This window comes from Cuculus canorus, chromosome 29, assembly GCF_017976375.1.
Source record: "Cuculus canorus isolate bCucCan1 chromosome 29, bCucCan1.pri, whole genome shotgun sequence".
NCBI lineage: Eukaryota > Metazoa > Chordata > Aves > Cuculiformes > Cuculidae > Cuculus > Cuculus canorus.
In genome coordinates, this window is record NC_071429.1 from 2,552,768 (window position 1) to 2,576,464 (window position 23,697).

The 23,697-nt window shown below is 66.5% G+C and overlaps 1 protein-coding gene across 6 annotated transcripts; it reads right to left on the reverse strand.

Annotated features, from left to right (window-relative positions):
- Positions 1-209: 209 nt before the first annotated feature.
- On the reverse strand, positions 210-22,706 carry ERBB3 (erb-b2 receptor tyrosine kinase 3). Of its 6 annotated transcripts, none has more exons than XM_054051661.1 (28): positions 22,560-22,706; positions 17,560-17,711; positions 17,296-17,482; positions 16,346-16,471; positions 16,196-16,261; positions 15,978-16,096; positions 14,809-14,950; positions 14,595-14,708; positions 14,388-14,508; positions 14,237-14,310; positions 14,055-14,145; positions 12,884-13,083; positions 12,252-12,384; positions 11,703-11,793; positions 10,262-10,416; positions 10,123-10,176; positions 9,081-9,222; positions 8,235-8,354; positions 8,065-8,163; positions 7,026-7,211; positions 6,695-6,850; positions 6,299-6,374; positions 6,073-6,219; positions 5,184-5,281; positions 4,944-5,105; positions 3,457-3,528; positions 2,366-2,630; positions 211-1,534 (listed from the first exon to the last, which is right to left on the reverse strand). In XM_054051661.1, the coding sequence occupies exons 1-28, from the start codon at positions 22,651-22,653 to the stop codon at positions 1,026-1,028; spliced, it is 3,951 nt and encodes a 1,316-aa protein (XP_053907636.1). In that variant the 5' UTR covers positions 22,654-22,706; the 3' UTR covers positions 211-1,025. The 6 variants fall into 6 exon arrangements, with proteins under 6 accessions (XP_053907632.1, XP_053907636.1, XP_053907634.1 ...); XM_054051659.1 differs by having other exon boundaries at positions 3,439-3,528; positions 4,944-5,108; XM_054051660.1 differs by having other exon boundaries at positions 212-1,534; positions 4,944-5,108.
- Positions 22,707-23,697: the final 991 nt, after the last annotated feature.

A 23,697-nucleotide genomic window follows, 5' to 3' on the forward strand; every position in this document is an offset into this window, starting at 1 on the left:
GGATGGGGGCCGCTCTAGGTTTGGGGGGCGGGGCGGACACCGACCCGGGGTTTCCCCCAGTCCTGGCGCCATCGCAGCCCCCAGACCGGGGCGTGACCCCCCCCCCAACCACGTATTCGGTGTGTGTCTCCCCCTCGTCCCTATGTATTCCCTCCCCACCATGTGTTCCCCCTCCTCCAAAGCAGCACCACAACTTTTGGTTGAATTCTCTCTTTATTCAGCATTTCCAAACCCGCTCCACACAGGTGGGGAGCGGGCGATGCCCTGAGCTGGGGTGGGGGGGGGGGCCAGGCTGCCCCCCTGCCCCAACCTGGGCAGCCCCCCCAAAACCTGGGGAAAAACCCCAGCAAAGGGCTTTTCCGGCGCCCTCACCCAGGCTGGGGGGAAAGAAGGGGGAGTGGGGGCTGCACAGACCCCTCCTCACCTCAGACCCCTCATGGGCGCCACAGCTCCCCCCCACCGAGCAGGGGACACCCCTTGGAGTGCTGAGGGCGGGGGCGCACCCCCAAACCTTCACTCTGGTTCCAGCAGGGGGAATGGGGAAACCTGAAAATGAGTTTTGGGGAGGTTGGGGGGGGGGGGGTTATCCCTGAAATCTCCATCCAACTTCAGCTGTCCCAAGGATGAACCCCCCCCCTCCCAGATTCATCAGGGACCCCCAGCTTTATCAGGGGTCCCAGCCCCAAGAGGGACCCCCCGACTGGGACAGACCCAGCGTCGCTGCCTGGGGGGAACAGCTGGAAGGGGGGGGGACAGACACACATAGGGGTCAGAACCCCACTGACCCCCCCACCCCCCAGGGGTCGTGGCTGCCCCCTCCCCAGCTCCAGCTTCACCCCACGCCCCGGGAAAGGCTTTGGAAAGGGTGGGAGAAGCGTGTGTCCCCCCCTGCCTGCACCCCAGCTTTGGCTCCTGGCCTTGGGTTGGGGGGCACAAAGATCCTTCATATCCAGCACAAACAGTCCCGGGGAGGGGGGGGGGCAAGGAGGGCAGTGGGGGGGGGTGTGGGGGGTCCAAAGTGACCCCTATGTCCGCTGGGCGTCCGCCTTGGCGAAGAGGCGGCTGTGCCAGTAGTCGGGGTTGTCGAAGGCGCAGTCCGAGGCCTCGAGGCTCCGCAGGGGCTTCATGGCAGGAGTGGGGGGCACTGGGGGTCCCCTGCAGCCGGGGCAGCGGGGCGCCAACACGGCCTCCATCTCCTCGTAGCCTTGCTCTTCCACAGCCGAACCGGGGCGCATGTCGGTGTAGCCATCATGGCAGGGGGGACCCCCTTCGGCTCGGGGTCCCGGACCCCCCGACACGCTGCCCAGCGAGCGGCTCAGCCGGGGCTGTTTGTTCATGTACTCGTAGTCCTCCTCCTGCGGCCCCCGGCCCGCGGCGGCCCCCGCTTCCGAGCCCACCTCCATGTACTCGTAGCCCAGCTCCTCCAGCGAGGCCGGACGGGGTTGGGGGGCTGATGGGGCCCCCCCAGGCCGGTGGTTCATATATTCGTACTCCTCATCCAGCTCTGGCGCTGAGCCCCTCGCGGGGTCCGGCTCTGCGGGATGGGGGTGAGACACTGGCTGAGCCCCCCCCCCATCGCTGCCCATAGGGGGGGGTTGTCCCCATTTTGGGGGGGCTCAGCTAGCGCCAAAGAGGGGTTCACTCCTCCAGAAAGGTGATGCCCCCCACGTGAACCCCAACCCTGCATGAATGGATCCCTAAAACAGGGGTTCAGTCTGTCCCCCCCACCCAGGGCCAGGGTCGTCCCCCCTCGCAGACACAGGAGCCCCCAACCCTGCAAAGATGAGCCCCCCACCCCCAGAACCCCAAACCCTGTGGGGATGGGGCCCCCATGCCTCAAGGAAGGGGTTCCCTGCAACCCCATGGCTGGGGGAGCCCCCAAAACCCAGTCCTGCAGGATGGGACCTCCCTCCCAATCCCTGAGGAAGGGACCCCCCCACTCTGTAGGGATGGGACCCCCCACTCCCTAAGGATGGGACCCCCACTCTGTAGGAATGGGACCCCCCAATCCCTAAGGATGGGACTCCCCACTGATGAGACCCCCACTCTGTAGGAATGGGACCCCCCAATCCCTAAGGATGGGACCCCCACTCTGTAGGAATGGGACCCCCCAATCCCTAAGGATGGGACCCCCACTCTGTAGGAATGGGACCCCCCAATCCCTAAGGATGGGACCCCCCACTCCCTAAGGGTGGGACCCCCACTCTGTAGGGATGGGACCCCCCACTCCCTAAGGATGAGACCCCCACCCCCTGCCCCTATGGGACCCCCCACCCCTCAAGGCCAGGATCCCTGCAACCCCATGAGAGGGGGATCCCCAAGACCTAGCCTAGCAGGATGGAACCCCTAATCCCCCCCCCCTCACCCCGTCCGGTGCCGTTGGGGCTGACGTAGCCGTTGGGGTCCTCCTCGCTGCCCTCGGAGCCGGGGGGCGGGGGGGGGAAGCTCTCACGCTGGGACAGGTACGCGCTGTCACCCCTCGAGCGCAGGCTGCGGCACAGGCTCCCCGCCAGTGACCCCCCCTCAGCCAGGTCCAGCTCCGATGCTGTACCCCGACCTTCCGACGACTCGGACACCGTCCGGCCCAGAGACTCCTGACGGCTGCGACGTGGCGGCCGGCACCCCCAGCCCTGGGGGGGGGGACATGGGGCTGAGGGGGGGCCCCTCTGTGGAGCCCAGACCCCCCCATGGCCACTGCGTCACCTCCCACCGCCCCAGCACCCCATGGCCACCTCTCTGCACCCCGAGCCCCTGCTCTGACACCCTATGGGTACCTCCTGTAGCCCCCCAGCACCCCGCAGACACCCCCTTGTCCCCCAGCACCCCTTGACCCCCCCTGCCCTGGCACCCCATGATTGCCTCCTATAGCCCCCCAGCACCCCAGCCACCCCCTCACCCCCTCACCTCCCAGCATCTCTCACCCCCCCCGCCCTGGCACCCTATGGGCACCTCCCGTAGCCCCCCAGCACCCCACAGACACCCCCCTCACACCCCAGCATCCCTCACCCCCTTGCCCATAGCACCCTATGGGTACCTCCCATAGCCCCCCAGCACCCCACAGACACCCCCGCACCCCCCAGCATCCCTCGCCCCCCTGCCCATAGCCCCCTATGGGCACCTCCCATAGCCCCCCAGCACCCCACAGACACCCCCTCACCCCCCAGCATCCCTTGCCCCACATGCCCTGGCACCCTATGGGTACATCCAATAGCCCCCCAGCACCTCACAGACACCCCCGCACCCCCCAGCATCCCTCGCCCCCTGCCCATAGCACCCTATGGGTACCTCCCATAGCCCCCCAGCACCCCACAGACACCCCCGCACCCCCCAGCATCCCTCGCCCCCCTGCCCATAGCACCCTATGGGCACCTCCCATAGCCCCCCAGCACCCCCCAGACACCCCCTCACCCCCCCGTCTCCCCAGCACCCCTCTTTCACCTGTCGCCCCACGGGTACCTGGCGGGCGCTGCCGAGCCCAGGCTGGTTCATGGGGATGTATCCTGCCGGGGGGCTGAGCAGGCTGGGGCTCTGCGGGGAATGGGGGGGGTGAGCCCCCAGTGGGGGGACACAGGGGCTGGGACCCCCCTCCCCACTGCGGGGACAGAGAGAGGAGAGGGAGCTTTGGGGGGGGGGCGATGGGCAGTGGGGAGGGGGGTCCTGAGGGCTGGTGCTGTGTTCCTCCAGTGGGGGGTGGGGGGGACGGTGAGGCTGGGGGACCCCCTGCCCCATTCCAGGGCCTTGTGCCCCACATCCTGCCCCACGCTGTGCCCGGGGCCCCACGCCCAGGACCCCATACTATGTCCCAGGACCCACCCCAGCATCCCGTGCCCCACATCCTGCCCCATACCCAGGACCCTGTGCCATCTCCAGGGATCCTGTGCCCCATATCCTGCCCCATCCCAGGACCCCGTGCCCCACATCTTGCTCAGGACCTCAGGCCATCTCCAGGGACCCCGTGCCCCACATTCTGCCCCATCCCAGGACCCCGTGCCCCACATCTTGCCCAGGACCCCCATCCCAGGACCCCATACCCCATATCCTGCCCAGGACCCCCATCCCAGGACCCCATACCCCATATCCTACCCAGGACCTCGTGCCATCTCCTAGGACCCCGTGCCCCATATCCTGCCCCATCTCCCAGGACCCCGCGCCCCATATCCTGCCCCATCCCAGGACCCCGTGCCCCATATCCTGCCCCATCCCAGGTCCCCATACCCCACATCCTGCCCCATCCCAGGACCCCGTGCCCCATATCCTGCCCATCCCAGGACCCCGTGCCCCATATCCTGCCCCATCCCAGGACCCCGTGCCCCATATCCTCCCCCATCCCAGGACCCTATGCCCCATATCCTGCCCCATCCCAGGACCCCGTGCCCCATATCCTGCCCCATCCCAGGACCCTATGCCCCATATCCTGCCCCATCCCAGGTCCCCGTACCCCACATCCTGCCCCATCTCCCAGGACCCCGTGCCCCATATCCTGCCCCATCCCAGGACCCTATGCCCCATATCCTGCCCCATCCCAGGACCCCATGCCCCATATCCTGCCCCATCCCAGGACCCTATGCCCCATATCCTCCCCCATCCCAGGACCCCATGCCCCATATCCTGCCCCATCCCAGGACCCCGTGCCCCATATCCTGCCCCATCCCAGGACCCCGTGCCCCATATCCTGCCCCATCCCAGGACCCCGCGCCCCATATCCTGCCCCATCCCAGGACCCCGTGCCCCATATCCTGCCCCATCCCAGGTCCCCATACTCCACATCTTGCCCCATCTCCCAGGACCCCGTGCCCCATATCCTGCCCCATCCCAGGTCTCCGTGCCCCATATCCTCCCCCATCCCAGGACCCCGCGCCCCATATCCTCCCCCATCCCAGGTCCCCGTGCCCCATATCCTGCCCCATCCCAGGACCTCTACCCGGGGGGCAGAGGGGTCTCACCCGGGCGCAGCTGCCCCGCGGGCGCTGGGGGTAGAGCCCGGTGGCGAGGCCGAAGGAGGCATCGAGCTCCTCCTCGTCCTCCTCCAACTCCAAGGTTTCCATGTCATCCAGCTCCTTGTCGCTGAGGGTGGGGGGCTCGGCGGGCGCCGCCGCCCCGCTCTCCTGCTGTGGGGGACGGTGGCGTCAGGGGGGGCAGAGCTGGGACAGGGGATGGGACGGGATGGGGGGGGTCACCCTTACCTTGATCACCAGGTAGCGCGGGGGGTCGCGGGCCATGCGCGTGAACTCGTTCGCCAACTCCTTGAAGGTGGGACGGATGTTCTCATCGATCATCCAGCCTGGGGGACAGTGGGGCTGAGAGCTGGGACACGGGATGGGGGTCCTGGGGATGGGGACACAGCAGGGACCCTGCCCCAAGGAGGGGGACAGGGATAGGGACACAGCCCCAGGATGGGGGCACTGGGACCTGGAGATGGGGACAGGGATGGGGACACTGGGACCCAGCGCTGGGGATGGGGACAGGGATGAGGGTAAGGATAGGACCCTGCCCTGGAGATGGGGCCGTGGGGATGGGGTGGGATGGGATGGGATGGGATGCGATGGAGATGGATGGGATGGGATGTGATGAGATGGGGACGGGGACAGGAATAGGGACACAGCCCTGGGATGAGGACACTGGGACCTGGGGATGAGGACAGGGATGAGGATAAGGATAGGACCCTGCCCCAGAAATGGGGCCGTGGGGATGGGGTGGGATACGATGGGATTGGGATGCAATGCGATGCGATGGAGATGGATGGGATGGGATGTGATGAGATGGGGACGGGCACAGGAATAGGGACACAGCCCTGGGATGAGGACACTGGGACCTGGGGATGAGGGCAGGGATGGGGCAAATAAGCTGGGGGTTCTAGTCTTGGGGTGCAGGCAGATGAGGTTGGATGGGGATTTCCAGACAAGAAGGACCCCAGATGGAGACAGGAGCAGGACCCTGCCCCAGGGATGAGGATGGAGACAGGACCCACCTCAGAGATGGGGAAAGGGACAGGGATGGGGACACAGCCACGACGCTGCCTCAGGGCTGGGGACAGGAGCAGGACCCTCCCCGCGGTCGGTGCCCCCCACTCACACTTCACCATGACCATGTAGACGTCGATGGTGCAGATCTGGGGCTGCGAGAGCCGCTCGCCCTTCTCCAGCAGGTCGGGCACCTCGGCCAGGCGGATCCCGGCGTAGGGCTCGGCGCCGAAGGTCATCATCTCCCAGAGCGTCACGCCTGCGGGGACAGTCCCCGTGAGCCCCACGGGTCCTGGGGGGGGGCGGGCAGGGCGATGGGTCTGGGGGACGGGGCTCACCGTAGCTCCAGACGTCGCTCTGGTGCGTGTACTTCCCAAAGTGAATGCTCTCCAAGGCCATCCACTTGATGGGCGTCTGCCAGGAATACCGGGGAGTCGGGGATGCGGGTGGGTTGGGAACGGGGAGGCAGAACCCCCCCACGCCGGGGTGTGGATGGGGCACCAGTGGGGTCCCCGTAAAAGCTGTGGGGCTGTGGTGCTTGGGGACAGGGTTTGGTGGTGGGGTTGGAAGTTCTGGGTTTAGAGTTGAACTCGATGAGCTTAAAGGTTTTTTTGACCTCAAGGATTGTGTGATGCTGAGGTGCTGGGGGCACGGAGAGGAGGGGGTGCGCCCCAACGCAGGGGGTAGCAGGGAGAGGGTGCTCCACAGCACGGGGGTCCCCACCAGGCGCCCACCTTGACCTCGTTGTAGAAATACTTCTTGTCATCGGGGTAGAGGAGGTCGGCGATGCCGAAATCGGCCACCTGGGCTTGGCTGGGCGACTTGAGCAGCACGTTGCGGGCGGCCAGGTTGCGGTGCACCATGCGGTGCTCCTCCAGGTAGTACATACCCTGGGAAGAAAGGGGGTCAGCAGGGCCGGGAGGGACACGGGGGGCACCATCCAGCACCCCAAGGCTTTGGAGCCCCTGATCCAGCGGGATGTCCCTGCCCACGGCAGGGGGGTTGGAACTGGATGACCTTTAAGGTCCCTTCCAACCCAACCCGGTCTGTGATTCCATGACTGACCTTGGCCACCTGGACGCACCAGTTGAGCAGGAGCTGAGGGCTGATGGTGTCGCGGTTCTTGCGGACGTAGTCGAGGAGGGAACCCAACGGCAGGAGCTGCGTCACCAGCTGGAGCTGCGGCCCGGGGCAGATGCCCAACAGCCGCACGATGTACGCGTGGTCCAGGCTGCCGATGGCCAGCATGTGCTGCGGGGGCAACGTCAGCCCAAACCAGGACCCCACCAGCCCAGGGGACAAGGGGAGCAGGATCGGGTCCCTGCTGTGTCCCCAACTCTGCCCCGTTCCCATCTCTAGGGCAGGGTCCTGCTCCTGTCCCCAGCCCTGGGGAGGTCCTGGTTGTGTCCCTACCCCCAGGGAGACTCCTGCTCCTGTCCTCAGCCCTGTCCCCATCGCTGGGGAGATCCTGGTCCTGTTCCCATCCCCAGGGAGACTCCTGGTTCTGTTCCCAGCCCTGTCCCCATCCATGGGGAGGTCCTGGTCCTGTTCCCATCCCCAGGGAGACTCCTGGTTCTGTTCCCAGCCCTGGGGAGATCCTGGTCCTGTTCCCAACCCCAGGGAGACTCCTCAGCCCTGTCCTCAGCCCCAGGGAGATCCTGGTCCTGTCCCCATCTCCAAGGAGACCCCCGGTCCTGTCCTCAGCCCTGTCCCCATCCATGGGGAGGTCCTGGTCCTGTCCTCAGCTCTGTCCCCAACCCTTGAGAGATCTTGGTCCTGTCCCCATCCCCAGGGAGACTCCTCAGCCCTGTCCTCAGCCCTGGGGAGATCCTGGTCCTGTCCCCATCTCCAAGGAGACCCCCTGTCCTGTCCTCAGCCCTGTCCCCATCCATGGGGAGGTCCTGGTCCTGTCCTCAGCTCTGTCCCCAACCCTTGAGAGATCTTGGTCCTGTCCCCATCCCCAGGGAGACTCCTGGTCCTGTCCCCATCCATGGGGAGGTCCTGAGCCCATCCTTTCCCCATCCCCAGGGAGGGTCCTGGTTGTGTCCCCATCCCACTCCCCGGGCAGGTCCTGCTGCTGACCCATCCCCTGCCCCGGACTCACATCGGTGACGGCGTGGAAGGACTGCTGCCCGCTCCAGTCTTGGATCACCTTGATGCTCACCGGGATCTTGATGGAGTCCCCGTCAGGGATCCAGATTCCCTGGTGGATGTGATGCCCGGTGAGCGCCGTGTCCAGCCCCAGCCCGGCCCCCCATCCCGACCCCCCCTCACCTTGTGCACGGTCCCGAAGACACCGGAGCCCAACACCTTCAGCCGCTTCAGCTCCGTCTCCTTGAAGATGCGGGCCAGCACCTTGTTGGCTTTTTCACTGGGGTCCAGCGGCTCCAGGCTCTGCCGGGAGGGAGGAGGAGAGGGGACAGGGGGAGAGCGGGATGGGGTGCAGAGCCATGGGGATGTGGGGTGGATGGGGACAGAGATGTGGGGTGGATGGGGACGTGGGATGGATGGAGATTGTGATGTGAGATGGATGGAGATGGAGACGTGAGATGGATGGAGATGGGGATGGAGATATGGGATGGATGGGGATGGAGACGTGAGATGGATGGAGATTGAGACATGGGATGGATGGAGATTGAGACATGGGATGGATGGAGATTGTGATGTGGGATGGATGGAGATTGAGACATGGGATGGATGGAGATTGAGACATGGGATGGATGGAGATTGTGATGTGGGATGGATGGAGATTGAGACATGGGATGGATGGAGATTGAGACATGGGATGGATGGAGATTGTGATGTGGGATGGATGGAGATTGAGACATGGGATGGATGGAGATTGAGACGTGGGATGGATGGAGATTGTGATGTGGGATGGATGGAGATTGAGACATGGGATGGATGGAGATTGAGACGTGGGATGGACGGAGATTGTGATGTGGGATGGATGGAGATGGGGATGGAGATATGGGATGGATGGGGATGGAGATGGAGAAGGCTGGGTCCACCCCTGTCCCGCTTGTCAAACCCCTTCCTCCTGGTGGTCCTGGATCTCCCCCGGCTCCAGTCCAGCTCCCAGGGCAGTGGGACACCCCTCTCCCCGGCTGCGCCGCTCACCTCCCCCCTCTCCAGGTAGCGCCGCATCGCTCGCTTCTTCTGGATCTTCTTGCCCCTCCAGTAGAGCAGAATGAGGAGGATGCAGGAGCAGGAGAGGAAGAGTCCCCCAACCACCATCACCGCGATCACCGTCGGTGCTTTCCTGGGTGCGGGAGGAGGCTGGGGCTGAGCTCCCCGTGCCGGCAGTCCTGGCTCTGCCGTGTCGGGTGGGTGGCACCCAACCATGGGGCAGGTGGCGCCCAACCGTGGGGCAGGTGGCACCCAACCATGGGGCAGGTGGCGCCCAACCGTGGGGCAGGTGGCACCCAACCGTGGGGCAGGTGGCACCCAACCGTGGGGCAGGCGGCACCCAACCGTGGGGCAGGTGGCGCCCAACCGTGGGGCAGGTGGCACCCAACCGTGGGGCAGGTGGCGCCCAACCGTGGGGCAGGTGGCACCCAACCGTGGGGCAGGTGGCACCCAACCGTGGGGCAGGTGGCACCGGGCTCAGCCCCCGGGGTGGTGCAGCCTGGCACGACGAGGCCCGGCATGGCACCGTGCACTAGGACATGGCACGGCACCCCAGGGCTTGGCATTGTGCGGCACAGCTCAGCGCAGCACACAAGGACGCGGCACAGCAGGAGTTGGGGTTGTTCAGCCTGGAGAGGAGAAGGCTCCGAGGAGACCTTATAGCGACCTTCCAGTACCTGAAGGGGCTCCAGGAAAGCTGGAGAGGGGCTGTTCATAAAGGCTGTGGGGATGGGACGAGGGGGAACGGGGATAAACTGGAGAGGGGCAGAGTTAGACTGGACATGAGGAGGGATTTCTTCCCCATGAGGGTGGAGAGGCCCTGGAACAGATTGCCCAGAGCAGTGGTTTCTGCCCCATCCCTGGAGGGGTTCCAGCCCAGGTTGGATGGGGTTTGGAGCCCCTGATCCAGTGGGAGGTGTCCCTGCCCATGGCAGGAGTGGGACTGGATGGGCTTTGAGGTCCCTTCCAACCCAACCCACTCCAGGATTCTATGATCCCACACTCCTTCCCGGCCCAGCTGGCGCAGCGGTACCTGGAGACGGGCAGGGCCTCCCCGAGGCAGTCGCGCGGCAGCGGCCCCAGGCACCTGCGGGGATAGAGGCGGTGTTGATGTGGGGCGCGGGGACCCCCGGGGGGATGGGAGCCGGGTCCCCAGCGCCCAACGCACGCACCCGCGGGTGCAGTTCTCGTGGCAGGGCCGGCACTCGCGGCTGCTGTCGGGGTATTTGTAGATGGGCCCGCGCTCGCCGAGGACGCCGTCGGGGCAGCGCTCCACGCAGTGGGGGCCGTCGCGGAAGTGGGAGCAGCGGGTGCAGGTGTCGGCGCCCTGCGAGGCGAGGTGGGGTGAGGAGCCGCTACGATGGCACTGGCATCGCCAACACTGACCACAGCATCGCCAACACTGACCACGGCATTGCCAACACCAACCATGGCATCGCCAACACCAACCACAGCATCGCCAACACCAACCACAGCATCGCCAACACCAACCACAGCATCACCAACACCGACCATGGCATTGCCAACACCAACCACAGCATCGCCAACACCAACCACAGCATCGCCAACACCGACCATGGCATCGCCAACACCAACCATGGCATCACCAACACTGACCATGGCATTGCCAACACCAACCATAGCATTGCCAACACCAACCATGGCATCGCCAACACCAACCACAGCATCGCCAACACCAACCACAGCATCGCCAACACTGACCATGGCATTGCCAACATCAACCACAGCATCGCCAACACCAACCACAGCATCGCCAACACTGACCATGGCATTGCCAACACCAACCACAGCATTGCCAACACCAACCATGGCATCACCAACACCAACCATAGCATTGCCAACACCAACCACAGCATCGCCAACACTGACCATGGCAACACCACCAACAACCACGGCATTGCCAACACCAGCCCCAGCATTGCCAACACTGACCACGGCGTTGCCAACACCTGCCATAGTATCACCAACACCAGCCCCGGCAGCAGCCACGGAGCTGGGACCCAATCCTGTACCGTGCTCATGCCAAGGCCACGCCAAACCCGTATGGAACATGCAACGAGCTGTACCAAACCTTTACCGACCCCGCACTAAGCCCACACCGAGCCTGCACCGAGCCCCACACCAACCCCGCACCAAACCCACACCAAACCCACACCGAGCCCCACACCAACCCCGCACCAAACCCACACCGAGCCCCACACCAACCCCGCACCAAACCCACACCAACCCCACACCAAACCCATACTGAGCCCCACACCAACCCCACACCAAACCCACATCAACCCCGCACCAAACCCACACCGAGCCCCACACCAACCCCGCACCAAACCCACACTGAGCCCCACACCAACCCCACACCAAACCCACACTGAGCCTGCACTGAGCCCCACACCAATCCTGCACCAACACTGCACCAAGCCCTGTGCCAGCCCCGTTCCAGCCTCGTATCAAGTCCCACACGGAGCCCATCCCGAGCCCACACCGCTCCGCACCGAGCCCCACACGGAGCCCTCACTGAGCCCCACACGGAGCCCCCACCGAGCCCCGCACCGACCCCCGCCGAGCCCGCACCGACCCCCGCCGAGCCCGCACCGAGCCGTTGCAGGTGACGTTGCCCTCGATGCGCTCGCACTCAGAGTGGCACTCGAAGCACTCTCCCCCCTGTGCGAACTCCCGCGTCTCCCTGCGGGACAAGGGGGTGTCACAAATCCCCACCTCCCAGCCCGCCCCAGCACCCAGCCAGGTGTCCCTGTCCCCACCAGTGCCCACCTCGTTGTCCCAGTCCCCACCAGTGCTCACCCCCCATCCCCGTCCACCCCTTTCCCATCCTTCCTCCCAGCACTCATCCCACCTCAGGACTGGTTTCCTCCCTCCATCCCGCTCTGGTGTTGGCCCCATCGCTCACCCTGGGCTCAATCCTGCTCACTGTGGCCATCCTGGATGCCCCCCCCAGGACTATCCCACCCCAAGACTGACCCCACCAGGGTCTAACCCCCCCCCCCCTTGACCCCACTTGCCCACCCTGGGCTCAATCCTGCTCCCTACGGCCCATCCAGGCACCGATCTCCCTCTGTCGCCCACCCCAAGGGACACCCACCCTGATGTTCTCCATGGATCCTCTCCCACCTCCCGGTTCCTCACCCCTGGGTGAAGTGGCAGCTGGGGACGCAGACGCCGCGCCGGCTGTAGTGACGGCAGGACAGACACTGCGTGGGTCCGGGGCCCCAGCAGCCCTCGGCGGAGCACAGCGCGTCGCACACCTTCCCCTCTTGCTCTGCAGGGATGGACGGGAGCTCAACATAGAGCCATAGAGTCACCAGCTTGGAAAAACCCTCTTGGATCAGCGAGTCCAACCGCTCCATCTGCCACTAAACCACGTCCCTGAGCGCCTCATCTCCCCGTCTTTTAAACCCCTCCAGGATGGGGACTCGCCCCTCCCTGGGCAGCCTCTGCCAGGGCCCCACGACCCTTTCGGTGAAGAATCTCTTCCTGATGTCCAGTGTGACCCTCCCCTGGCGCAGCTTGAGGCCATTCCCCCTTGTCCTGTCCCCGTCACTGGGGAGAAGAGCCCAGCGCCCTCCTCTCTGCACCCTCCTTTCAGGCAGTTGTGGAGAGCAATAAGGTCTCCCCTCAGCCTCCTCTTCTCCAGCCTCAACACCCCCAGGGCCCTCAGCCGCTCCTCGTCAGACATGAGGGTCACGGTTGGTACCCAATCCCTCAGGGGTCCGCAGCCCCCCAGGACCCTCAGCACCCCCATCTCCAGCCCCACTCACGGCATTTGCTGCGCGGTTTGTTGTTGCGGAACTCGAGGTCGGAGCGGCGTCGGCTGAGCGCCGTCCACTGCACGGTGTGCAGGTAGCAGAGCCGCCGGTTCTCGGTGATGTAGACCCTGCCGGCGCTCACCTCCCGCAGCGAGCGCAGCCCCAGAGAGGTCACGTTCTCGTTCTTCATGATCAGCAGCGAGAAACCGCGGCTGCCGGGAGAGAGGCACAGCGTGATGGGCTGCCCGGTGTGGGGGGACGGGGGTGGAGGGACAAGGGACGGCGCGGGGACGACGATGGGAGTGGGGGACGACGGGAGGGTGGAAGGAATGGGAGATAGCGGGATTGGAAGAATGGGGGAAGATGGGATGGGGGATAATGGGATGAGGGTGAGGGGAGGATGCGAGGAATGGGTGATGAAGGGGATGAAGGGATGGGGACGATGGGGTGGAGGATGGTGGGACAGGGGATGACGAGAGGATGCAAGGAATGGGTGATGAAGGGGGTGAAGGGGTGGGGGACGATGGGATGGAGGATGATGGGACAGGGGATGATGAGAGGATGCAAGGAATGGGTGATGAAGGGGATGAAGGGATGGGGGACGATGGGATGGAGGATGATGGGACAGGGGATGACGAGAGGATGCAAGGAATGGGTGATGAAGGGGATGAAGGGACAAGGGACGATGGGACAAGGGATGATGGGAAGATGTGAGGAATGGGTGACGATAGGGGGATGAAGGGATGGGGGACAATGGTGGGATGCAGGGTTGGGGGACAGTGGGGGGACATAGGGACAGAGGAAGAAAGGACAGGGGACCACAAGCAGGGATGCAGGGATGGAGGAGGATGAGGAGTGCAGGGACAAGGGATGATGGGGGGATGCAAGGAGAAGGGATGCAGGGAATGGGGACGATGGGGGATGCAGGGACAGGGGATGATGGGGGGATGCAAGGAGAAGGGATGCAGGGAATGGGGACGATGGGGGGATGCAAGGAGAAGGGATGCAGGGAATGGGGATGATGGGGGATGCAGGGAATGGGGATGATGGGGGGATGCAAGGAGAAGGGATGCAGGGAATGGGGACGATGGGGGATGCAGGGACAGGGGACAATGAGAGACGCTGGACACCCAGAAGGGGGTGGTGAGGTGCCAGGTCGGGGGCCGCAGGGACAGAGTCTCACTTGTACAGGCTTCGTCCCCCGATGGTGACGAGGTTGGAGAAGACGCTGAAGTTGTGCATGTGCTTGGGCCAGGACTGGATGTTCAGGTACCCTGAGGGGGGTTTGGGGGGGTCAGAGGCATCAGGGCTGGGGTCAGGGCAGCTCCCGGGTGTCCTGGGGGAACCCCCAGCCCCGCTGCTCACCTGTGATCTCCCGCACCGTCCGGAAGACATTCAGCTTCTCGGGGTCCAGAGCTGAGATGTTGCGCCAGGGATCCCTGCGGAGCCGGAGGCATCAGCTGGGGCGGGGGGCTGCCCCCCAGTGCCCCCCCCTTTAGCCCCCCCCGGCCCTCACCCCTCCAGGCCAGTGATGAGGAAGTCCAGGTTGCCCAGGATCTTGGTGCAGTTGATGAACGTGTCGATGTTGCTCGAGTCCACGGTTTGGTATTTGCTGCCGGTGCCGGTGCCCTCGCAGGCTGAGCGTTGGGAAGAGGGTTGGGAAGGCTCATCCTGCAGCCCCCCCTGGACCCCCCCCAACCTCCCCAGACCCCTGACCCCTTACCCTTGGGGCACAGCCCCGAGCACGGCTCGCACATCTTCAACCCGTTCTTCTCCACCTCCATCTTATCGTTGGGGCAGGCGCGCACGCAGGAGCTCTGGTCCACCACGAAGTTGTCTACGAGGAGACACTCGCGGTCAGATCTTGGACCACTCCCCGTGTCCCATTGCGTCCCCAGACCCCCCCCGGACCCCCCCAACCCCCGTCCCCGGCTCACGCGGGCAGCTCCGGACGCAGATGCCCCCGTACTGGTACTTGGTGTCGGGGTTGGGCTCCAACTGGAAGGTGAGTTTGTTGTAGATGAGGGGTTGAGGGCACAGCGGGACACAGGCGCCGCTGTCGTTGAAGTGCCGGCAGGCCTGCGGGACAGACGGACAGACAGACGGACAGGCGGGTGAGGGGAGGCACAGCCGCGCGGATGGACACAGGGACGCGGGGATGTCCGTCGCCCCACGCAGCGAGCGCTGTCCTGCACCCATCCCAGGGTGGAGATGGGACCCATCGCGGGGACAGACGGACGCACAGACAGGCAGACACTGCTCCCCTCCGCAGGGGCGGCATCACCCCCCCCGTACCCCCCGAGGGGACATAAATGAGTCCCTCTCCGCAGCAGATGGACAGACAGACACAGGGAGGGATGGATGGATGGATGGATGGATGGATGGATGGATGGATGACACGTGGACGGGTGGGCAGAGAGGGGGATGGCTGGACGGACAGACGGACAGAAGGGTGGGTGGATGATGCGTGGGTGGGCCGGCAGAAAGGGGGAAGGATGGACAGATGGACACAGGGAACACCCCCTGCCCACGCTGGGGGGACGTGGACAAGAGGGCAGATGGACGGACACAGGGATGGATGGATGGATGGATGGATGGATGGATGGATGGATGGATGGATGGACGGATGGCGCACGGGTGGCTGAGCAGATCAGGGGATGGATGGACAGACACAGGGATGGGTGGACAACACGGGAGTGGGTGGGGAGACAGTGGGATGGATGGACAGACAGGCAGACAGACAGGGATGGACAGACAACACATGGGCAGGTGGGAGGAGAGGGGGATGGATGGATGGATGGATGGATGGATGGATGGATGGATGGACGGACACAGGGATGGATGGAGGGCATATGGGTGGCTGAGCAGACCAGAGGATGGACAGACAGCCAACACGAGTGGCAGAGCAGGGGACGGACAGACAGACAGACATACACAGCCACGCTGCCCAGTGTCACCCCCTTCACCCTGGGGACACACGGACACGCTCCCTCCCCGCTACGGGCAGACGGACGGACACACGTCAGCCTCGGCCACCACCCGGGCAGGGTGGGCAGATGGCGAGACGGACAGACAGACAGACGGACCCCGGGGGGGTGTGACGTACGAAGCAGTGGCTCTGCAGGGGTCCCGTGCAGCCGCCGGCGCATTCCTCGTGGCAGCACTCGTTGGGCGCTCGCCCGAAGCAGCGCCCGTTGCACTGAGGGGCGCAGATGGTCTTGGTCACTGCGGGGAGGGGGTGTCAGGCTGGGGGGGGGGGGGACAACCCCCCCTTTGTCTGTGTGTGTGTCCCCAAGAGCCCCCAGACCCCCCCCGAACACTCACATTTCTGGCAGTCCCCGGGGCCGGGTCCCCAACAGTGGCCGCCGCAGCTCTCGTGGCACGGGGGACCTTGGGGGGGGACACAGAGCAGGGTCACCCCAAAATCGAGGGGGGGGGGTGTCCCCCTTTCCGAGCTTACACCCCCCCACGCACAAGCCTTGCCGTTGTCCCCCACCACGGGCTCCAGGCGGGGGTCCCGCATGATGTCGCGCCACTCCACCGTCTCCACGTGGCAGAGCTGAGCGTTCTTCTCGATGTAGACGCCACCAGCCAAGATCTCTGGGGGGGGACACGGGGGGGTGACAGGGGGGTGACACCCCCCACCCCCCCCGGACAATGCCCCACACCATGGGGGGACGGCACTGGGATGGGAGGGGGATGAACGGGGAGGTGGCAGTGGAAGGGGATGGGGACCATGGGGTGGTGGCACTGGAAGGGGATGGGGACCATGGGGAGGTGGCACTGGAAGGGGATGGGGACCATGGGGAGGTGGCACTGGAAGGGGATGGGGACCATGGGAGGTGGCACTGGAAGGGGATGAGGACCATGGGGAGGTGGCAGTGGAAGGGGATGAGGACCATGGGGAGGTGGCACTGGAAGGGGATGGGGACCATGGGGAGGTGGCACTGGAATGGGATGAGGACCATGGGGAGGTGGCAGTGGAAGGGGATGGGGACCATGGGGAGGTGGCACTGGAAGGGGATGAGGACCATGGGAGGTGGCACTGGAAGGGGATGGGGACCATGGGGAGGTGGCACTGGAAGGGGATGGGGACCATGGGGAGGTGGCAGTGGAAGGGGATGGGGACCATGGGGAGGTGGCACTGGAAGGGGATGGGGACCATGGGAGGTGGCAGTGGAAGGGGATGGGGACCATGGGGAGGTGGCACTGGAAGGGGATGGGGACCATGGGGAGGTGGCAGTGGAAGGGGATGGGGACCATGGGGAGGTGGCACTGGAAGGGGATGGGGACCATGGGGAGGTGGCACTGGAAGGGGATGGGGACCATGGGAGGTGGCAGTGGAAGGGGATGGGGACCATGGGGACAGCCTCCCACCAGGATGAGCCCCACGGGGACAGCCCCGCTGGGCGATGGGGTCCCACCTGTGAGCTGGTTGAGGCCGAGCTGGCGCAGGGCGTGGGTGGTGTTGGGGTTGTAGTTGAGGAGCACGAAGAGCGCGTACTTCTCCTCGTAGAACTGCGTCCCGCGGATGACGCGCAGGTTCTGCAGCGGCAGCGAGGAGAAGACGTTCATGGCGATCAGGATGTAGCCCGTCACCTCCCGGATGGTCTGCGGGCAGAGGGTTTGATCAGCTCGGTGTCCCCCCACCCCGTGTCCCCCTCCCCACAGGTCCCCCCCGAGCTCACCTGCAGGAAGGAGAGGTCCTGCGTGTGGTCGATGAGGACGATCTCCAGGTTGCCCATCACGATCTCGCAGTTGTTGTACATCTTGTGCAGCGTCTGGTACTGGTGCTGAGCGTCCCCCGTCACGCTCAGCCCGTTCAGCGTCCCCGCGCACACTGTGGGCACAGCACCCTGTCCCCACCGTGGCCACCACGCCCTCTTGGGTGTCCTTCTCATGGGGTCCTTCACCCCCCAAGCAGCCCATGCCCTCCTCTTGGTGGCCACCACCGCGTTCCCCATGGGGTCCTTCACCCCCAAGCAGCCCATGTCCCCCTCTTGGTGGCCACCATCAGTTCCCCATGAGGTCCTTCACCCCCCAAGCAGCCCATGTCCCCCTCTTGGTGGCCACCATCAGTTCCCCATGGGGTCCTTCACCCCCCAAGCAGCCCATGTCCTCCTCTTGGTGGCCACCATTGCGTTCCCCATGGGGTTCTTCACCCCCCAAGCAGCCAAAGTCCCCCTCTTGGTGGCCACCACCGCGTTCCCCATGGGGTCCTTCACCCCCAAGCAGCCCACGTCCCCCTTTTGGTGACCACCATCGCGTTCCCCATGGGGTCCTTCACCCCCAAGCAGCCCACGTCCCCCTCTTGGTGACCACCATCAGTTCCCCATGGGGTCCTTCACCCCCCAAGCAGCCCATGCCCCCCTCTTGGTGGCCACCATCAGTTCCCCATGGGAGCCATGTCCTGTCCTCGGTGTCCCTTATTCTCTGGGCCATCTTTGTGCCCCACATGCTGGACATGACCCCCCCTCCCATAGCGGTGCCCCCCCTCTGTCCCTGTGCCCCCCATTGTCCCGGTCCCCCCCATTATCCCTGTTTCCCCCCATTGCCCTCAGCCCCCCATAGCGGTGCCCCCCATTGCCCTCAGCCCCCCATGCCAGTGCCCCCCCATTGTCCCCGTCCCCCCCATTGCTCTCAGCCCCCCATAGCGGTGCCCCCCCATTATCCCCGTCCCCCCCATTGCCCTCAGCCCCCCATAGCTGTGCCCCCCCATTATCCCCATCCCCCCCATTGCCCTCAGCCCCCCATAGCGGTGCCCCCCATTGTCCTCAGCCCCCCATAGCTGTGCCCCCCCATTATCCCCATCCCCCCCATTGCCCTCAGCCCCCCATAGCGGTGCCCCCCATTGTCCTCAGCCCCCCATAGCTGTGCCCCCCCATTATCCCCGTCCCCCCCATTGCCCTCAGCCCCCCATAGCGGTGCCCCCCATTGCCCTCAGCCCCCCATAGCTGTGCCCCCCCATTATCCCCGTCCCTCCCATTGCCCTCAGCCCCCCATGGCGGTGCCCCCCCACTGTCCCCATCCCCCCCATTGCTCTCAGCCCCCCATGGCGGTGCCCCCCCATTGCCCTCAGCCCCCCATAGCTGTGCCCCCCCATTATCCCCGTCCCCCCCATTGCCCTCAGCCCCCCATAGCTGTGCCCCCCCATTATCCCCGTCCCCCCCATTGCCCTCAGCCCCCCATGGCGGTGCCCCCACGGGGTTGGCGATGCCGGGGGGTGGGGGGGGATGGGATTGGGGGGTGCTGGGTGCTCCCCACCCTCGGCAGCGCCCGAACCGGCCGGACGAGGGTTGCGCAAGGCGGGTGCCGCAGGGAGGGCCCCCCCACAGCGCGGCACGCCCGCGACACCCGGACTTCGGCCTCGGCCTCCCAACGCGCCTCGAGGCCTGCGCAGGGGCTGAGGGGTCCTGGGTGCCCCCCGAGCCGGGCCGGGGGCAGCCGGGGGGGCCCTGGATTAATAATCACCCACACACACCCCCCCTGCGCCGGGGCGGACAGAGCCCCCTTTGTGTGCGGGGCAGGATGCGGCCCCCTCCCCGCAGCCGCACAAAGGGGCAATTGTGGAGCCCGAGCCCCCCGAAAGCAGGGGAGAGCGGCCCCCCCCCGGGGCAGAGCGGGGTCCCCCCCCCCCGGCCCAGCGGGGGTGGGAGCAGTGCCCTGGCGTGAAGCGGGGGGTGAATGGTGCCTTTGTGGCCCCAAAGCACAGCCCGAGCCCCCTCCGGGGCGGCTGCTGAGAACGGGCAGCTCGGTGCATGCATGGAAGGGGCCAGAACCCCCCGCAGCCCCCCCCCAAGCAGCAGCCGCTGAGAACGGGCAGCTCAGTGCATGCATGGAAGGGGCCAGAACCCCCCACAGCCCCCCCCCCAAGCAGCAGCCGCTGAGAACGGGCAGCTCAGTGCATGCATGGAAGGGGCCAGAACCCCCCGCAGCCCCCCCCCACACTCCCCCCGCCCCGGCCTGGGCTATTTTAGCAGGGAAGGGGCTATAAAAAGGTCTCAGCTGCGTCGGGGCACTGCCCCCAGCCCCAACGCCCCGGGGATGGGCACGGTGGGGCCCAGAGAGGGGGGCTGGGACCCCCACAGAACAAGCCGGGGGGGGTGCTCAGGGTGCTGACGGGCAGGATGGGGCCCCACGGGACCCCCACGATCAAAGCAGCGCCGTGGGGCGACGCGGGTGAAGTGCCAACGGCTGCTCAAGGGGGTCCCCCAGGTCGCCCCGTGGGTGGTGGGCCCTGACAAAGTGGGGCTGGGGGGGCCATGGGGCTCTGGGGGGCACCGTGGGGCTGAGAGGGGCCCTGTGGGGCGCAACTGCCCAGGTTGGGGGGCTGCGAGGGGCTCTATGGGGTGCACCTGCCTGGGTTGGGGGGCTCCATGGGGCTCTGTGGGTCTCTATGAGGCACAGCTGCCCGGGTTGGGGATCTTTATGGGGCTCTATGGGGCACAGCTGCCTGGGTTGGGGGTCTCTGTGGGGCTCTGTGGGGCTCTATGGGGCGCAGCTGCCCAGGTTGGGGGTCTCTATGGGTCTCCATGGGGCTCTATGGAGCGCAGGTGCCCGGGTTGGGGGTCTCTGTGGGTCTCTATGGGGCGTGGGTGCCCGGGTTGGGGGGCTCTATGGGGCACAGCTGCCCAGGTTGGGGGTCTCTATGGGGCTCCATGGGGCTCTATGGGTCTCTATGGGGCACAACTGCCCGGGTTGGGGGTCTCTGTGGGGCTCTATGGGGCGCGGGTGCCCGGGTTGGGGGTCTCTATGGGGCTCTATGGGTCTCTATAGGGCGCGGGTGCCCGGGATGGGGGTCTCTATGGGGCTCTATGGGTCTCTATGGGTCTCGGGTGCCCGGGTTGGGGGTCTCTATGGGTCTCTATGGGTCTCTATGGGGCGCGGGTGCCCGGGTTGGGGGTCTCTATGGGGCTCTATGGGTCTCTATGGGGCGCAGGTGCCCGGGTTGGGGGTCTCCATGGGTCTCTATGGGTCTCTATGGAGCGCAGGTGCCCGGGTTGGGGGTCTCTGTGGGTCTCTATGGGTCTCTATGGGGCGCGGGTGCCCCCCCGGGTGGCGGCACGCTCCGGGCCCGCTGTTATCGGTTCTCCCCGTATCAGCCGAGTGCCGCCGCGCCCCCCGCCAGGAATAGCCCGGGGGGGGCCCCGAGGGGGCTCCGCGCGCCGGGACGGACACGGGGGGGGACACACACACAGGGGGGGACACACAGGGGGGGACCCCCAACCCCTGGGGGGGGGGCCACAAAGGGGCTCAGGGCCAGAGCGGGGGGTCTGGGGGAGCCGAGCCCCCCCCCGTGGCTCGGGGGGTGTCGCCTGTGGGGCAGTGGGGAGGACGGGGGGGGCCCCACCCGCGCCCCAACTCTGCGGGATTTCCTCGTGGGGCTGAAAAACAACCCCGAGCCTTCCGGGATGGAATCACGGGGGGGGGAACGGGACACGGGGGGGGGGACACACACATGGAGGGGACCCCCGGGGACACCACCCCCCCGCACCCCAATCCCGGCCGGGAACAGCGGGGGGGGGGGGGGCAGCTGCGGGGCCACAGGTGCCTCCGACCGGGAATGGAGAACCGGGAATGGGGGACCGGGAATGGGGGAACGGGGAATGGGGGAACGGGAATGGGGAACCGGGAATGGGGGACCGGGAATGGGGGAACCGGGAATGGGGGAACCGGGAATGGGGGAATGGGGAATGGGGGACCGGGAATGGGGGAACGGGGAATGGGGGACCGGGGAATGGGGAACCGGGGAATGGGGGAATGGGGGAACCGGGAATGGGGGAATGGGGAATGGGGGAACGGGGAATGGGGGACCGGGAATGGGGGAACCGGGAATGGGGAAACCGGGAGTCGGGGAGCATCCCGGGAATGGGGAAATGGGGGAATGAGGAACCGGGAATGGGGGGGACGGAGAACCGGGAGTTGGGGGGGGGCATCCCAGGAATAGGGGGGGAGAGAACCGGGAATTTGGGGGGGGGGGGTGTGCAGAGAACCGGGAATGGGGAGGAATGGAGAAGTTGGAATGGGGGGGGGGGGATCCCGGGAATGTGGGGGACGGAGAAACGGGGATGGGGAAACTCCGGTAATGGGGGGAACCCCGGTAATGGAGGGGATGGAGAACCGGGACTGGGGGGAACGAAGCCCCCGAAAGGAGGGGCGAACCCATCCCCGGGAATGCGGGGCGGGACCGGGGGGATCCGAGCCCCAAGAGAGCCTCAGCCCGGGGGGCTTTGCCGGTCCCGGTGCCCCCGGGATCCCCCCAGGGTCGGGGCTCGCGGGGGTCCCGGGACGGAGCCGCCGAGGTCGGGACCCCCGGGATCCCCGAGCCCTCCCGGTTCCCCGAACTCTCCCCGTCCCGGGATTCTCGGAGCCTTCCCGGTTCCCCGAGGGCTCCCCGTCCCGGGACCCCCGGACACTCCCGGTTCCCACATCGCTCCCAAGGATCCCCGAGCTCTCCCGGTTCCCCAAGAACTCCCCGTCCCGGGATTCTCGGTTCTCGAAGCTCTCCCGGTTCCGCGAGCCCTCCCCGTCCCGGGACCCCCGAACCCTCTACGGTTCCCCGACGCGGCTCCCGACGAGATCCCCGGTCCCCTCCGGTCCCCCTCCCGGTCCCCCTCCCGGACCCCCGGTCCCCTCCGGTCCCCCTCCCGGTCCCCCCGGTCCCCTCCGGTCCCCCTCCCGGTCGCACCTGCCTGCCCCGCTCCGGGCTCGGGGCGGCGGAGCAGCAGCAGCAGCAGCGGCAGCAGCGCCCGGTGCCGGTGCCGGTGCCGCTCCGGGTCCATCGCGGCCGCTCCCGGCGGTGGCGGCGGCTCCGGGCGGGGCGGAGAGGGCGGGGGGGGGGGACGGGACGGGACGGACGCACCTGGCGCGGGGCCGGGGGAGGGGCGGGGCCCCCCCGGGGAGGAACCGGGACCCGCCCGCCGCGGCACCGGCACCGGGACAGCCCCCAAACCGGGACACACCCCCCAAACCGGGACAGTCCCCCCAAACCGGAACAGCCCCCCCAAACCGGGACAAACCCCCCCAAAACGGGGACAGCCCCCCCAAACCGGGACAAACCCCCCAAAACTGGGACAGCCCCCCCAAACCGGGACACACACCCCAAACCGGGACAAAGCCCCCCAAAACCGGGACACACACCCCAAACCGGGACAGCCCCCCCCAAACCGGGACACACCCCCCAAACCGGGACAGCCCCCCCAAACCGGGACACACACCCCAAACCGGGACAGCGCCCCCCAAACCGGGACACACACTCCAAACCGGGACAGCCCCCCCAAACCCCAGGCAGTGCCCCCCCAGCACCGCTCGGATTCCTCTGTGCCTCCCGGCCACGTTCACTGCCCCCCCAAACCCACAGAGGGTATAGAGCCCCATCGCAGCCCCCCAAGAAAGGAGGGGGGGAGTCTGACCCCATGGCAGCCCCCCAAAACCCCCAGGGGGGGGGATTTAGAGCCTCTTGAACCCCACGACATTGCCCAAAACCCCATGGGGGGGGGTCTGACCCCAGTGCAGCCCCCCCTGAGCCCATGGGCGCTGTGAGGCTCTGCTGCCGCCTCCCCAAAACCGTGTGTGTGTGTTTGTGCACCCCATTGCTGCCCCCCAAAACTCCTGCAGGGGCTGTGTCTGATCCGCCCTCCAAACTCGGGGGGGTGACTGTGGGTCCTTATCGCAGCCCCCCCAAACCTCCCTGGGGGTGTTGTCACCGTGTGCTGCCCCCCAAAACCCAGGGCAGGGTGGGACCCCACCACAGCCCCCCCAAAACTCACTGGGACACACACACACTGTCATTATGGGGGGGCCCCATTCCAGCCCCCTTAACCCCG

Coding starts and splice junctions, on each gene's coding strand:
- ERBB3 (XM_054051656.1), bottom strand. CDS start 17,862: ATGGGCTGCTTGGGGGTGAAGGACCCCATGGGGAACGCGGTGGTGGCC. Junction 10,417..11,702: donor ACGTCACCTGCAACGGCTCG/GTGCGGGCTCGG, acceptor CTCGCCTCGCAG/GGCGCCGACACCTGCACCCG. Junction 10,177..10,261: donor CACGAGAACTGCACCCGCGG/GTGCGTGCGTTG, acceptor CTATCCCCGCAG/GTGCCTGGGGCCGCTGCCGC.